At 37.1% G+C, this 15000-nt stretch overlaps 1 protein-coding gene across 2 annotated transcripts in view; it reads right to left on the bottom strand.

Moving 5' to 3' along the window:
* The window catches only part of tanc1b (tetratricopeptide repeat, ankyrin repeat and coiled-coil containing 1b), a 145130-nt gene that overhangs the window by 98503 nt on the left and 31627 nt on the right, over positions 1 to 15000 (bottom strand). For both annotated transcript variants that reach the window (XM_043230594.1, XM_043230593.1), the window contains exon 3: positions 3631 to 3816. In XM_043230594.1, the coding sequence (XP_043086529.1) occupies positions 3631 to 3816 (186 nt within the window). The remainder of the gene's footprint in view (positions 1 to 3630; positions 3817 to 15000) is intronic.

The raw sequence follows: 15000 nt of genomic DNA, 5'->3' as shown, positions 1-15000 counted from the left end.
CTTTAAAACACTTTAAAAGCTGAAAAGCGTATCTCAAGACGCTAAACGAGTCTTCAAGCAACCCCACATCCCGAGAAATACTTCGTCTCGCGTCTCTCTGAAGACCTTCTGAACATCTGCTAACACCATCCTCCACAGACACACTGCATCACTGGAAAAGGAAGGAGGAAAAGCGTTCCTGACCTTCGACCTTTTGAGGCAGTGACACCAGCACTCCTGCAGAGGTCGGTAAGGAGGCGAGGAGAACGGGGTGGAACACGTGCGGCTGTCTCCTGATTAAAAGCAGCACATAATAAGTGCCGGCCTCATGTGATATGGCTTTAATGGGATCAATAACCCGCCGGTTTGGGGAAACAGCGGTTTGGCTTGAAAAGGAGGCCGCCGCAGTTTAACGTTATTACTTCAGCTGTGAGGAAATGAGCTGCAGGACCGAGGTAATGACGCTGAAATCAAGAGTCTATGCTCTGAGTCTGGCTGAACTCATATCGCCGCGTACAAGATAGCAGAGGTTGAGCGACGGATTGAGCTGCAGGTTCTGTGCAGTGTTTTTCCAGCTCTATCTATGCAGATATGGCCATGTCATACGGCTCGTTTTAAGTAATGTCAACGGTGGGTGAACATGCAAAGTCTCCTTTAGTTTTACTCACAAAATATTTTATTTTAATCTCAAGCGTGTCATTAAAATCGACTAGTTCTTAAACAACCACAATCTTAGCAACCGCAGTCCTTTTAGTAATTAAATGTATCTGCATTCAAATCGGTCACGTTGTATAAACATGCATAAAAAAATAATTTAGTTAAATTAGTAATTTAATTTAAAAACAAACCAGAAGATTAATAAATAAAAATAATAATAATAATAATAATAATAATAATAATAACAATGCTTTATCTTTTTTAAACCAAAAAGTAAGATAAAGCATAATTATATGAATTTATAGTTATTATTATGATATATATATATATATATATATATATATATATATATATATATATGTGTGTGTGTGTGTGTGTGTGTGTGTGTGTGTGTGTGTGTGTGTGTGTGTGTATAAAATACTAAATAATATATAAAATACTAAATAATACATAAAATGTCAATTTATAAATATTAGTATTTTAAAATATATACGAGAAAGAGCATTTACTACAATGTATGAACACATTCTATAATATTATTATTATTATTGAAAAATAACCATGAATTGCATCTTATTTGTATTTATTTATTGATTGATTGATTATTATTAATGTACTATATGAATTTAATTATTTTTGTAGTTAACAATTAACATTAAGCTAAAATACACCTGTTTTTTATATATATATATATATATATATATATATATATATATATATATATATATATATATATATGAAGGTTACTACTTAAATGTGCTCATCACACATATTTCTCCTCCATTAGTGTTTAAAAGCATCCCACAGTGCACCTGATGAAGTTGCTCAATGAATGTCCAGAGCTGGACTCCAGACAAAGAAAAGCTCAAATGCAAGACAGACATTATTTCCATATCTGTTATTCACATCACTAACATGAAAAAATAGCCATGAAAAGAAATAGGTGAGTTTCCTGCATCCCCTGCTGCTGTTCAACACCTCCTCGTGAAGATCTATACATCCTCTCCCACAAACACACACACACACACACACACACACACACACACACACACACACACACACACACACACACACACACACACACACACACAGAGACCCCCTCCACCTTCCTCACCACATGTGGCCTCTTTAAAACAGCAGCTAGAACGGTTAACTTCCTTCACGTACCTGTGCTGTTTGAGACGAGCTCATGTCTTATTTTCCCGCGGTCTACAATGACCACACACTGTCCATCAGCCGGCCTTTGATGCTCCTAATAACAACAACCAGTCCCAAAGATTCAATTCGCTCATTACCATCCAGGGTTTAAGACAATAACTTGCGCATTATCCGTGTTATTACTTCCACGATCTAAAGAGGGGTGCCGGAGGAGCAAGTCCATCCGAACCTAATTTTGGTTATTTTTAAGTTCCTCCCTGTAAGGATTTTCCTGTGCTTGAACAGATAAACAGTTCATACGATATAAAGGGACATAGAGTGGAAGTCATGCATGACTGACGTGTGATTTGAAGGAATATTATGGGATAGTGTTAGAAGTTATTATTGATTTTTATTGCCATGTCAGCACCTAAGGCTCTTCATGGAACTATTATGCGTCAGAAAGACAAAAATGTTCAGCTGATCTCATACAAAAATTTCAATTTCATCCATTAAATCAGTCTTTTTATACATATACAATATACAAAGATAAAGTTTGGGGTTAGTATACTTTATTTACGTTATTGAAAGAAGTCTCTGCAGGAATCGAGGCTGCATTACTTTGATCTATAGTATAAAGTAAAATGATTAAATATGATTTTTGCTTTAGCTTTTTTGAGATCTGTGGTGGTCAAAATGCGTAGTCTCGCATGTTTCCGACGTCTGTGATAAATCCTTCCCCGAGGGTCCGGTACTCCAGGGGGATCTCATTTAGACGTTTATCTTTCTTTAATTGTCAGACTAATGAAATGTGCAAAGGGCAAATTCGTTGGAGCGCGTCGCCTGCTTCCGGTGGCTTCAAAGCATCGATCTCCTTTTCAAAGAGAGCTGCTGAATCCACACACATGAGGAGCAGATGTGAGAGAGAGAGGCCAGAGTGACCACTGAAAGGATTTCAATCTTCTGTGCTAAATCCTCCAAAAACAAGTCCAGAGACTAGCAGCCAAACCCTTTGAAGATCTCAGCTGCTCATGGCCTTGTCATTAACACAGAGATGGTGTGAAAACACCTCAGACTGTGTTTACACACACACACACACACACACACACACACACACACACACACACACACACACGCACACACACACACACACACTACTACTAAACTAAAATGTACAAGAACAAACATTGATTAAGCTGGAAGAACAATTTAAAATGCAGAAACAAAAGTCTTCAACCTTAGAATCTCAATATCAACTCAAATAGTTTTTATTACAACTAAGCAAATTTTCCCACCAATTTTTATTTTTTTATATATAAAAAAATCTCATTAATGTGATCCAAAAAAAAATTCTATAAATATTAAACCCTATAAATCTAAATTTAAATCTAAAAATAATATAATATAATAAATAGGTTTAATATGCATCTATGAGTGTCTTTAATTTATGCTGATTTAAATTACTGCAAAATTACTGTATTACAGTAATAACAACATTAAAAACAATGTTCACTACATAAAAGCTAAAACGAAAAACTTGAATTTGGGAGGAAATTCATAATGCAAAAAAAAATAATATATATATATATATATAACATTTGACAACCTTTAATTGCACTAATTAGGCCTTGTAATGCACCTTATAATAGATTTTATGATCTCATTAATAATTGCAACCAGTTAAAATATATTATATTGCTTATCTATTATTACACTAAAAAATATAATGCATTACAGCAACCAATTCCAGGTGTAACAAGAATCTGCATTTTAACTTATATGTATTTATTTAAAAAAAACCCACTGATGTTCGGACATGCCGATGCTTTTAAATGGATAAAATGCTAAATGTCCCACCTGGAGACTTCTTGCATGGACGAGCCGGCATCACGTACGTCTGCCGGGGCAGGAGAGGGGACGACGGGAGGGACATGGAGACCCCTTTAGCCAGGCTGAGCATGAGGCCCTCGTCTGCGGACGGGAACGGATCCTGCATCCCTCCGCCGGGACGCCTGCGCTGGGCACTGAGCAGGTATGGCTCTCCTGAACACACACACACAACAGCAGATCGGTCCCATCAGCACTAGCTGTAAGATAAGCGCGCATCTTCTAAATACCACATCTGAAATAATCACGTTAACAGCCCCAGTGAAACTGACAGGCACGTTTAGCCTCGACATGAGCCGTCTGACACTCCTAACAAAAGATCGATTCAGTCGTCCTCATAAAAACAAACCGAGCTACTGAGATCGAGTTTAGATTAAAAATGTGGCAAAATCCACAAATGGTTTTCCCTGTAAACCCTGAACGGCATTAAGAGAATGAAAACTAATTAGCAGAGCTCAATAATAATACACGACAATGGCTCTCAGGTGTATTTTCATTACACGCTATTCACAGCGCTCTCCGTCTTACTGCTTTTTATTATTATCTTCTTGCTTTAAAGAATTGCTGTCAAACCTGATGAGCTGGGATTGTTTTGTGCCACTTCAGGCGAAATAACTAGAGGCTTCTGGAAAAAGTCGTCCATTTTCTATTTCCTATCTGAATTGAATACTAAGAAAAAAAACTGTGAGTGTATACTGAATACTACATACTGTTTTAAAAAATACAATTAGAAATACTTTTATATGCTATTTAAAAATGAGTTAAAAATAGTTCATTAAAACTCTACATAAAAACGAAATAAAATACAACTTGATCCTTTTATTTCACTTGAACTAAAATAACTATTAAAAATTAAAAAAAAAAATATATAGACAAATTTTAAAAATAAAAATGGCAAAAACTAATTATTAATTATTAAAATACTTATTTACTACAATTCAATTAATTAAGTTTAACTTCACATACTAAAATACTAAAAACGAAAAAACTGACATATTTTTTAAAATAGAAATGACAAAATGAAATTATTCTAATACAATTTATACAATTAAAATAATTTAGTTTAATTTGACGTACTGAAATAACCACAAGTAAAAATGTATAAAATATTAATAAAACTAGATAGATATGTAGATAGATATATCTAAAAAAATAATAACAGTAATGACAAAAAAATAATAAAAGTATTACAGTTTTACTAAAATTAAAAGGAAAACTGAAAATTACAATTCATTTAAAATGTTTATAAAAACTATAATAGTATCTCAATTATATTAAAATAACCCTGACCAGAATACAGCCACTAAAATAGATTAGTTTTAACTTATTTTACATTTTATTACACTTATTATTTTACTGCATTTGAATCCAGTGTTGCAAATGTCGGCAATTAGATTAAACGACCAATCAAAATAGAAACGTTTAAATCGACGACAACTGATTTGTCACAATGTAGATAGAAGGTCAAGTTGAGTGCACTGCATCACGGGATATGCTGTGATTTTTAGTCATCTAGACATTCAACGCATTCAGTGCGAGTACACACACTTTTTACTGTAGAAGCACACAGTATGATGGTGCATTGTTATGAATATAGTGTCTTTCTCTCGCTTCCTCTCTTCTCCCACTCACTCTCTCCCACTGATGAAGAGCAAAACAAAGATGTCTAGTGTTCGAAAAGGCGATGAAGTAGTGAGGAAAGCCAGAAAACAGGAAGTCAGCGTGCTCTTTTAACACCCACTGAGGTCATGAGCGTCTGGTCAGAGGTTCACTGCTAAAGAGAAGCGTGAGCTGCATTTCATTCTGGCCAAAAACACCCACCAGACGAGAAGAAATGATCTGACCCGTATGCAAAGCATCTCGACATAGCCACTTTTTAGTCTACGCAAGGTCGCGTTTATACCTTTCGCGCTTTTAACGATTCGAAGCACCGTCTCATTGCAGTTAAAATTATGTTTAAAATAAAAGTTGCCATTAATAACTATACAACAAATAAAATCAAACTAAAAGCATTCCAAATAAAGTAAATTACAGAAATAAAATTAATTACTATTTATTCAGGATTGCATCGACTTTTTTAGTTTATCGGAAGATAAAATAAAAATATGGATGCGGCAGATAAACAAAAATACAGGAGAAGAACGGGATGTCCTAACTGGCTTCATAGAAACTAAACACTAAAATTGCAAGAAATAATTTGACTTTCTAGACTTTGTAATAATGTAATATTTCACGTAACTCAAAAGAACTAAAGAAAAGAACATAAAACAAAAGAAGGATATAGTTCTGCCATATCAAATTTACTTAAATGACACTCTTTTAGTGGTTTGATGCCACACTAAGAGAGAAACCTCTTTCTTTACACAACTGTTTCTGACGTATGCAGCTTGAGGTTCGTGTGCAATATGCATTCAGTGAACGCTAAAAGTGCAAGTCAAGAGAGGAGTCTCCGATCGGGTTCATGTCATTGGCCCAAAGCTCCTGCTCTATAATTCACACTATCCTACACAAACAGCTGTAAATCCTTCACGATCGGCGGCTTGGCACGGACAGACTTGTGTCACGAATTATTCGCAAAACAAGCTATAAATTCTTGAGACAGAGAGACGACGAAGACCGTCACCTTCCTTCACAGCCGGACGTAAGAAAACTGCCACAGAATGAAAATAATCAACTCTAGAAGACATCAAGAAATCGATATGCAAACTCAGGATTCAGGAAAAGGTCAAGATTGCGAGATGGAAACTTGAAAAAAACAAAAAAGGGCATGATTCTTTGTTCGTTTCCCGAGAAAACAGTATGTCATTATTATCTCTTACACTTTGCGGCAGAAACATACTTCCGTGGAAAACACCTTTAAACGCAATTTTGCCACTTTTAGTGACATGAGAGCAAAACAGGTGTTACGGGAAGCAGGTGAAGAGTCGTATTTTAGCATGATTGTGGTGCTGTACTGATCCATCCACGCTTGTCAAAAATAATAGCTCTGAAAGCCTCGAAGTGTTTTGAGTGATAGCTGGAATCAAGCAGCTCTCAATAACACAGACAAATTACTTTTCAAGCCTCTTTCTGAGACAAAACAACGCTGAAGTCGAGCCTGACATTTGAAGAGTGCAGGACAGGGATCTTTTGTGAGTCATTCTCTCTAGCAACAGACCACAACACTGAGAGCGCGTATTTCAGACAGAAGAATGCGCTCTTCGTGTCGCGCTAGAGGGATATCAGACTGCTCTGTCATTTCCTACAACCACAGGCTGGAAAACAAGAGCCCACGGAGGAGTGTAACGCGAGAAAAAGCCTGTATGAACAAACGATACGAGCTACGTCACATCTAAAGCTCAGGCAAAAAAATACGTGTCATTTTAACCATAAACATTATGTTAATAGATTTACAGTAAGTTCCTGTACTATATACAGAGGAAAACTGTAAAAGACGTTTGATGTAATTTTACAGTAAAATGCTGTTAATTGTACAGTTTTTAAAAGTAGAACAAATCGATGTAAAACTGTAAAAGACGTTTAATGTAATTTTACAGTAAAATGCTGTTAATTTGACTGTTTTTAGTAGTAGAACAAATCAATGTAAAACCGTAAAAGATGTTTGATGTAATTTTACAGTAAAATGCTGTTAATTTGACTGTTTTTAGTAGTAGAACAAATCAATGTAAAACCGTAAAAGATGTTTGATGTAATTTTACAGTAAAATGCTGTTAATTTGACTGTTTTTAGTAGTAGAACAAATCAATGTAAAACCGTAAAAGACGTTTGATGTAATTTTACAGTAAAATGCTGTTAATTGTACTGTTTTTAGAAGTAGAACAAATCGATGTAAAACCGTGAAAGGCGTTTAATGTAATTTTACAGTAAAATGCTGTTAATTGTACTGTTGTATAAATTACGGTCAAAACTCATATTCCAAGAATGTCCTGCATGTAATTATTTTGTTATCAGTTATGCGCATTTCTGCTTTATGTTATATCTTATGTAGTTGAAAGAATTTTTATTGCGTTATTTAAGAGTCCTGTGTTACCATGATGGTGTTCGCATGAATGAGTCTGTGCACCTTCTAGATATTAGTGCTAGGGCTGAACAAAAAAAAACGATATATTCATACGCATCTTTGATCAGCAGTAAAACTCCACCTGTTTTCAAACGGAGCGTGTACAGCTCCCATAATTTTATTATTTTTATTATTTTTTTACAGTGTACACTGACTTCCTTTGGGATGCCTAAAAACGTTGTCTATGTAGGCAGCACACTAGATTTTGGAAAAGCGCCCGAGACAAGATCGACCACAGACGGCCTTCGAGAAACTAAAGGGAAGACAGACTGAAGGGACGAGACAGAAAAATAGAGAGAAAGGCAGTTTGAGTGACACTAAAGTAAACTAACCAAACCTACATTTGCTCTTTGGGTCCAGAGCAAACCGCATGCAGCAGACCGGCAATTTCAGCTACGCTCTAACCCATGAAACCAGGCCTAACTAATTATACCGGTGAACGGACAGCTGATTACAACCTCTCTAGACTTTCCTAGCCAATGCAGACTGAGACTTCTAATTAAAATAGTCTGATTATATTTATAAAGACTCTGATTAGACCAGGACTGGTGTTTAATAGTTATAATGAATAAGGGAGAGGTTGCAATTTCATTGTATAGTGAAAGCTCCACCAAAAAGCATCTAATCTCGCTGCTTGTAAATGTAAAACATTATTAAATATCACTCCTTCATTTATTAAAAAAACTAATTCATCTCATTTCAACAATTTATTAATTTGTACAACTATATATATATATATATATATATATATATTTTTTTTTTTTTTTTTTTTTTTTTTTTTACATTACAAATTTTGGGTCTTGCTGACTACAGCGACTGTTAAAATGGCAAAAAAAACTAAACAAATAGATAATAATATGAGTTACATTTTTACTAAATTTACTGTATTTTTACTGCAGACATCAATAAATACCACTCTTTTACATGCGTTTATGTTATATATGTCTATTAATATATATTTCTATATTTTCCAGCCCTAGTGTATTCTGAGGTGAATCTTCAGATCAGATGTGAGGGGGTATCTCTGGCTTCTGTGAGTCTGCGAGTGAAATAAATCTGGCCTCAGGAATGCGAGTCGTCATTGTTAGAGTCTCTAAACGCTGAAGAATAAAAGCCCACCAGCCCCAGCTTCACCTCCCCTCACTCTCTCTCACACACACACACACACACACACACACTGAACAAAGGGACGTAACCTTGAGAGGGATGAGCTCTATTCAGATAGAAAGAGGTGTTTAGTATTCAGACTCTGTGGCTCAGCTTGTCACACGTACAGTACAGCGCCTGTGGAGAAGATCCTGAGTCACAGACTGTGTTTGAGTTTCATCACTGACCTGTGGAGAGCTCGCATTTACTTGAATTAATGCATTCCTTTGTGATCACCGGCTCTGCTCAATGTGTACAGGACATGTGTGCAAATATGATGTGTGTGTGAGAGATCAGCCAGATAATCTGGCAATAATTAATGCAGATTGTCTTTGTTAAATCTACAAAGGTGACTGACTTGAGAAATTGAATGAATGTCTGAAACCCTGGAGAGAGAGAGAGAGAGAGAGAGAGAGAGAGAGAGAGAGAGAGAGAGAGAGAGAGAGAGAGAGAGAGAGAGAGAGAGAGAGAGAGAGAGAGAGAGAGAGAGAGAGAGAGAGAGAGAGAGAGAGAGAGAGAGAGAGAGAGAGAGAGAGAGAGAGAGAGAGAGAGAGAGAGAGAGAGAGAGAGAGAGAGAGAGACAGAGAGAGAGAGAGAGAGAGAGAGAGAGAGAGAGAGAGAGAGAGAGAGAGAGAGAGAGAGAGAGAGAGAGAGAGAGAGAGAGAGAGAGAGAGAGAGAGAGAGAGAGAGAGAGAGAGAGAGAGAGAGAGAGAGAGAGAGAGAGAGAGAGAGAGAGAGAGAGAGAGAGAGAGAGAGAGAGAGAGAGAGAGAGAGAGAGAGAGAGAGAGAGAGAGAGAGAGAGAGAGAGAGAGAGAGAGAGAGAGAGAGAGAGAGAGAGAGAGAGAGAGAGAGAGAGAGAGAGAGAGAGAGAGAGAGAGAGAGAGAGAGAGAGAGAGAGAGAGAGAGAGAGAGAGAGAGAGAGAGAGAGAGAGAGAGAGAGAGAGAGAGAGAGAGAGAGAGAGAGAGAGAGAGAGAGAGAGAGAGAGAGAGAGAGAGAGAGAGAGAGAGAGAGACAGAGAGAGACAGAGAGAGAGAGAGAGAGAGAGAGAGACAACACAAGGGAAGGACAGAGGAAAGAGGTGAGAGGGGAGAAAAAAAGTTAACAAAGGAGGCCAGGGGCACATATGAACAGTGATGGAAAAACAGAGTTACAAAAGAGGAAAATGAAAAAAAGAAGTAGAGGTAGAGAAAGAGAAATGCACACACACACACTCTCTCTCTCTCACACACACTCTCTCTCTCTCTCTCTCTCTCTCTCTCTCTCTCTCTCTCTCTCTCTCTCTCTCTCTCTCTCTCTCTCTCTCTCTCTCTCTCTCTCTCTCTCTCTGTCTCTCTCTCTCTCAGAGTTTCCTGTCACTCACACACTCTCACACTGAGATCCTTTCAGTCGTCTGATGCCTGTCACTAAAAACACAACAACAGTCACATCCGTTCACAAACACACTCTAGGCCGATCCTTACTCATGCTTTCAATATATACACACTTCACAACTTATTATAATTTCCAATACACAAACATGACGTGTGTGTACTGTTTGAGCTTCATAACATAATCAGTTAATAATTCAAATAATTCAGTTAATAAATAAAATCCTCAATACATAAATAATACAGTAACCCAGTAATATTAGGAAACGGTTTTCTATTTTAAATATTTATGCAAAGCAGATTTTTTTTTAGCATCATTACGCGTCACATGATCCTTCAGTAATCATTCTTATATTCTGCTTTGCTGCTCAATTTTCAGACGAAGGCATCGTATCTGAAGCGCTCTCGAACTCGTAAGAACTTGGAGGAGAGCAGGAGAGCCAGATTCACCCAGCAGAAAAGAGCTCTAACACACTAGAGACGTCACTGAAACATCCTCTCTGGGAACATATTAGTCGGTTAATGCGACGGGATGCCACAAGCAGACAGACATCTGAAGTCAGAGCAGCTCAGCACTGGCAGAACGGTCTGGAGACTCTTTCCCAGAAGCCCCAGGGGCTCAGAGACGGAGGGGCACGGCATGTTCCAGTCCTCTTCATAAAGCTCTGTTTCAGCTGGGATGGGAAAAGAATCTGAGAGCGGAGCGGAGCCTTACATGTCTTTATATGAGAAAAAAATGTACAACTCTGTAACCCAACCACATTTTTCAGCAGCTCAGCTGGCCTTTAAATAGTATTGTGCAGCTTTTGAAATATAATACGGTTATTCTCCTCCAAAGCAAGAAGTTCATGCAAATCTATCGGTTTAAATAATTGAGGGCAGGCATATTTAGTCCACTTTGTGGCCATCTTGGCTACAAAAGACAGGAAGCTGTTTGGTACACAGGCAAGTACAAGTACAGGTCCATTCGATCTAACACAAACAGATCTTCAAAAGTGAGCAAAATTACAAATGATGTGTCATTATTGTGTCAAAACACTCCAAACCTGCATAAAAAGGAAAAAAAGGTGATTCTTACGCTTAAAAATGCTAATTGTTATGGATAATAATAAAAATAATAATATTTATCACCGATTTATATTTAATGGTTTTCATTTTTTAAATTTAAATTAAAGATATTATATATATATATATATATATATATATATATATATATATATATATATATATATATATATATATATATATATATTGTGTGTGTGTGTGTGTGTATATATATATATATTTAAAAAATAAGAATATCAAATATACATTTATAAACATTTTCAAAATATATACTGTATGTGCATATTTAAACATAACTTATTTTGGATACAAAATAATTAGTTTGACAGCACTAATTACTACTTAATAAATTAATTAATATTTGATTAATACATTAAATTAATTACATCAACATAATATTTTATTTCATAATAATATTCTATTTATAATAGAAATCCTGAGGTATGAGGTTTCGCATCATACATATTTTTATTTAATTACAACAGTGGAAAAATTCAATTTAGGGAAAAAAAAGTTATATATATATATATATAAAATGTATTTACTTTTTTCCCCACAGATACACACACACACACATTTTCTTATTTTATATTAATATTTATGTGTGTATGCACATGTACGTGGATGGCATTCCATTGAACCTCACATCAGCACAGAAAACGCAGAATAAGTCTCCGCTCTTTTAGGATTTGGCAGACGCTCTGCGAGCTCAGGGAGGAAAAACCTCAAGCTATCATCGAGGCTGAATGAGTTCTGTCACGTTTATGAGTCTCGGGGCTTTAATGAAAATCATTCCACTCCAAAACATGACCTTACTTTACTGACAATGTCTAAGGACAACATCTCTGCAAATCTCCTGCGCATCTTAAAAAAGATGTTTTGTAAGGCATGACGGAATAGTATTGCAGATATCTGCATCTCAAAGATTCATAGTTTTCTCGCTTTCAGGTCATTCCAAACCTGTAGGATTCTTATCTCGGTGGAACACAAAAGAGACGTTCTGATTCTGTGAACTGAATCAACCGATTCGTTCAAAAGAGTCGACTCAATGCCCGATTCATTCATGTGATGAAAAGCTAGTTATTAGTCTTGTTTAGCATTATCTTAATCCTCCTTTTATGAACATATTTAAAGGATTCACTCACAATAAGCCACATAAGCCATGAGGAGTGACATAAGAGCCGAGATTACCGCAGTTTTGTCAACAGTCAAACGGATGCAAAATCCTTTTTGTTTTCTGCATAAGGAAATTCATTTTTAGTGATAGCATCTAAACTTTTCTGAGCAGACATACCATGAGCTCTGAGGCTGTTTCTGTAGAAGGATCAGGATCATTAACACGGAGCGTGGAGCGCGGATCAGTGAGGATCACGAGAACAGCGGCACAACTGCATGACTGGACATCAGGAAGACACCGATCAGACGCTTTTAGTGGAGCTAACTGAAAACGAGCACGGCTCACCTCACACCATTTAACCCATCAGTAAACAAGCAAATGAGAAGCCTTTCAAAAGCACCGCTTCATGCATTCATACACTCAAAGTTAATACACCAAGATTGATATAAAATATTATATATATATATATATATATATATATATATATATATATATATCATTGCAATTCAAAATGCCTATTTTCTTTGTCATTACATTAACAAACAGCACTTAGCTTAAATTATTTAGTTTTATATTTAATTAGTTACCTATTTTTATTGAAAATCGAAACAGCTTTGTTATTTTAGATTTTTAGTTTTTCATAAAAAATTTTTGTGCCTTTTTTTCATTAAATATTTTTTAAATAATCAATTCCCCTGCATACGTGAGCAAGCGCACTCCCCTGCGAACTTAATTCTAATTCGATTGCACACTTTTGCGCAGACATTATACAGAAACTGCAGCATTTCTATTCTCTTCATTTCACTTTTCATATTTTACTTTATTCTGAATTTAATGGCGTGTTTACTCTCGTGTTTGCGAGAGGCAAATCCAATTCTCGCTCTGAAATAAAAACCTTCGCGACGTCATAAACATCGTTGCTGTCACTTTCGATCGATTTAATGCATCCTCGCTGAATTTAAGCATTCGTTTCTTCCGCACACAAAAAAAAAAGCCGTGCTAACTTTGAATGGTAATGTACGTCGCAGGCATTCTGTTTCGCATGGGGTCTAATCTCACATCCCACAAAATATTGTAAAACTATCATCAACCGGTCTCTGTTCTCGAGCCGCCGCATCAGGGTAAGTGTTCGCAGGCGGTGAATGTGAATCAGAGGAACTATTAACCCCCCACGACTCTTTGTCATTAGGAGAAGCACAATGACGACGGGTCAGCAGTTCAGCCTGGCCTCTGAACGCCACACAGACTATTCATCAACGCACACAATCACAGCCGTGAGAGACAGAAGAGCTCACACACACACACACACACACTCATGACGAGCGCTTCTATGCATGGGAACGGAGCGATTCTTTTCTTACCGATTCCATTAACGATTCTTTCTTATGCAAGTTCAATCCGGGGTTTCCCTAAAAACAAAAAAAACTCTGCATGAGTCACTTCTGGCGATACGCCGTCCGCTCTCGTTCACGCTAAACGACGCAGTTCAACCTCCCACGGCCGAGATACCCGCGTAATCCCGATCAGGGAATGACATCACTCCCGGTCCCTGCCAAACATGAGGTGGCTTTATTCGTGTAGCTTCTTTATGCGCCCTTTTCTTTCGTTCTTGGGTTTCAAAGGCGCTTGCGAGGTCACGGGCGCCGGCGGGACCTTGGAGGAGAAAGAAGGGAAGCGAGACGCGCTCCGCCGATCGGAGATCTGGATGCCAACCGGCCAGCGGAGAACCAAAGGCCAGTGATTAGGAAGTGAAGCCAGGCAGACGACTACAGACAAAGCTGGCCTGAGAACTGTCCACTGAGACGGGAAGAGACTGAAAGACACCAACGAAATGCATTCATCCAATTTAAAGCGTAACCATAACAGAAAGTTAGGTTTTGTAGAATGAACTGATTTTAAAACGAACCCTTTAATTGAATTTGAAATGAAAAGAACAGCTTAAATAAAACGACTAAATTGTATATTTTATGTATCCCATTTATTTTTGAGTCGACACGTATTAGGACTATTAATAGATTTAAAATGTTCACAAAAATACATTTTGTATACGATTTATAATCGATATTGAAAACTGTTTAACTTTTTTGGTACCTGCTGCGACACATTCTTCAGGATTCTTTGATGAGCAAAGAGTTCAAAAGAACAGTGATTAGTTATAATAGAAAACATGTGTTGCAATACACAACAGAAATGCTCATTTAAACTAAAAAAAAAGCTTAAGTTTGACTGAATGGTTCTCATTGGCTTGCTCTTTGACAAACAAAAGAGTTCTGAAACGAGATCTGAGAACATTATGCAAAGGAAATTGAATGCTCGGGCATGTTAATGTGTTTTAGTGAATCCTGTCATTATCCCTGCGCTGCTGCTGTTGATTTTGTCTCGGGGTGTGACGGCTACCTGCCAGTTTTCTTCCCCGATGCATTCATCTCCGACTGCAATAATTCATCTTACAGAATTGAATAAGATTTAAAAGGCTCGTGACTTGAGGAATCAAACCTTCCGACGTGAGCTTGGCGAAAGCATCTGAGCAGGACGGCCAACATTTACACCTCGTGAATCTGTCACAACACGAGGCCGTTTACAC

Source organism: Puntigrus tetrazona, unplaced genomic scaffold (genome assembly GCF_018831695.1).
Source record: "Puntigrus tetrazona isolate hp1 unplaced genomic scaffold, ASM1883169v1 S000000176, whole genome shotgun sequence".
In the NCBI taxonomy this organism is placed as follows: domain Eukaryota; kingdom Metazoa; phylum Chordata; class Actinopteri; order Cypriniformes; family Cyprinidae; genus Puntigrus; species Puntigrus tetrazona.
This window is presented reverse-complemented; position numbering and strand designations above follow the sequence as displayed.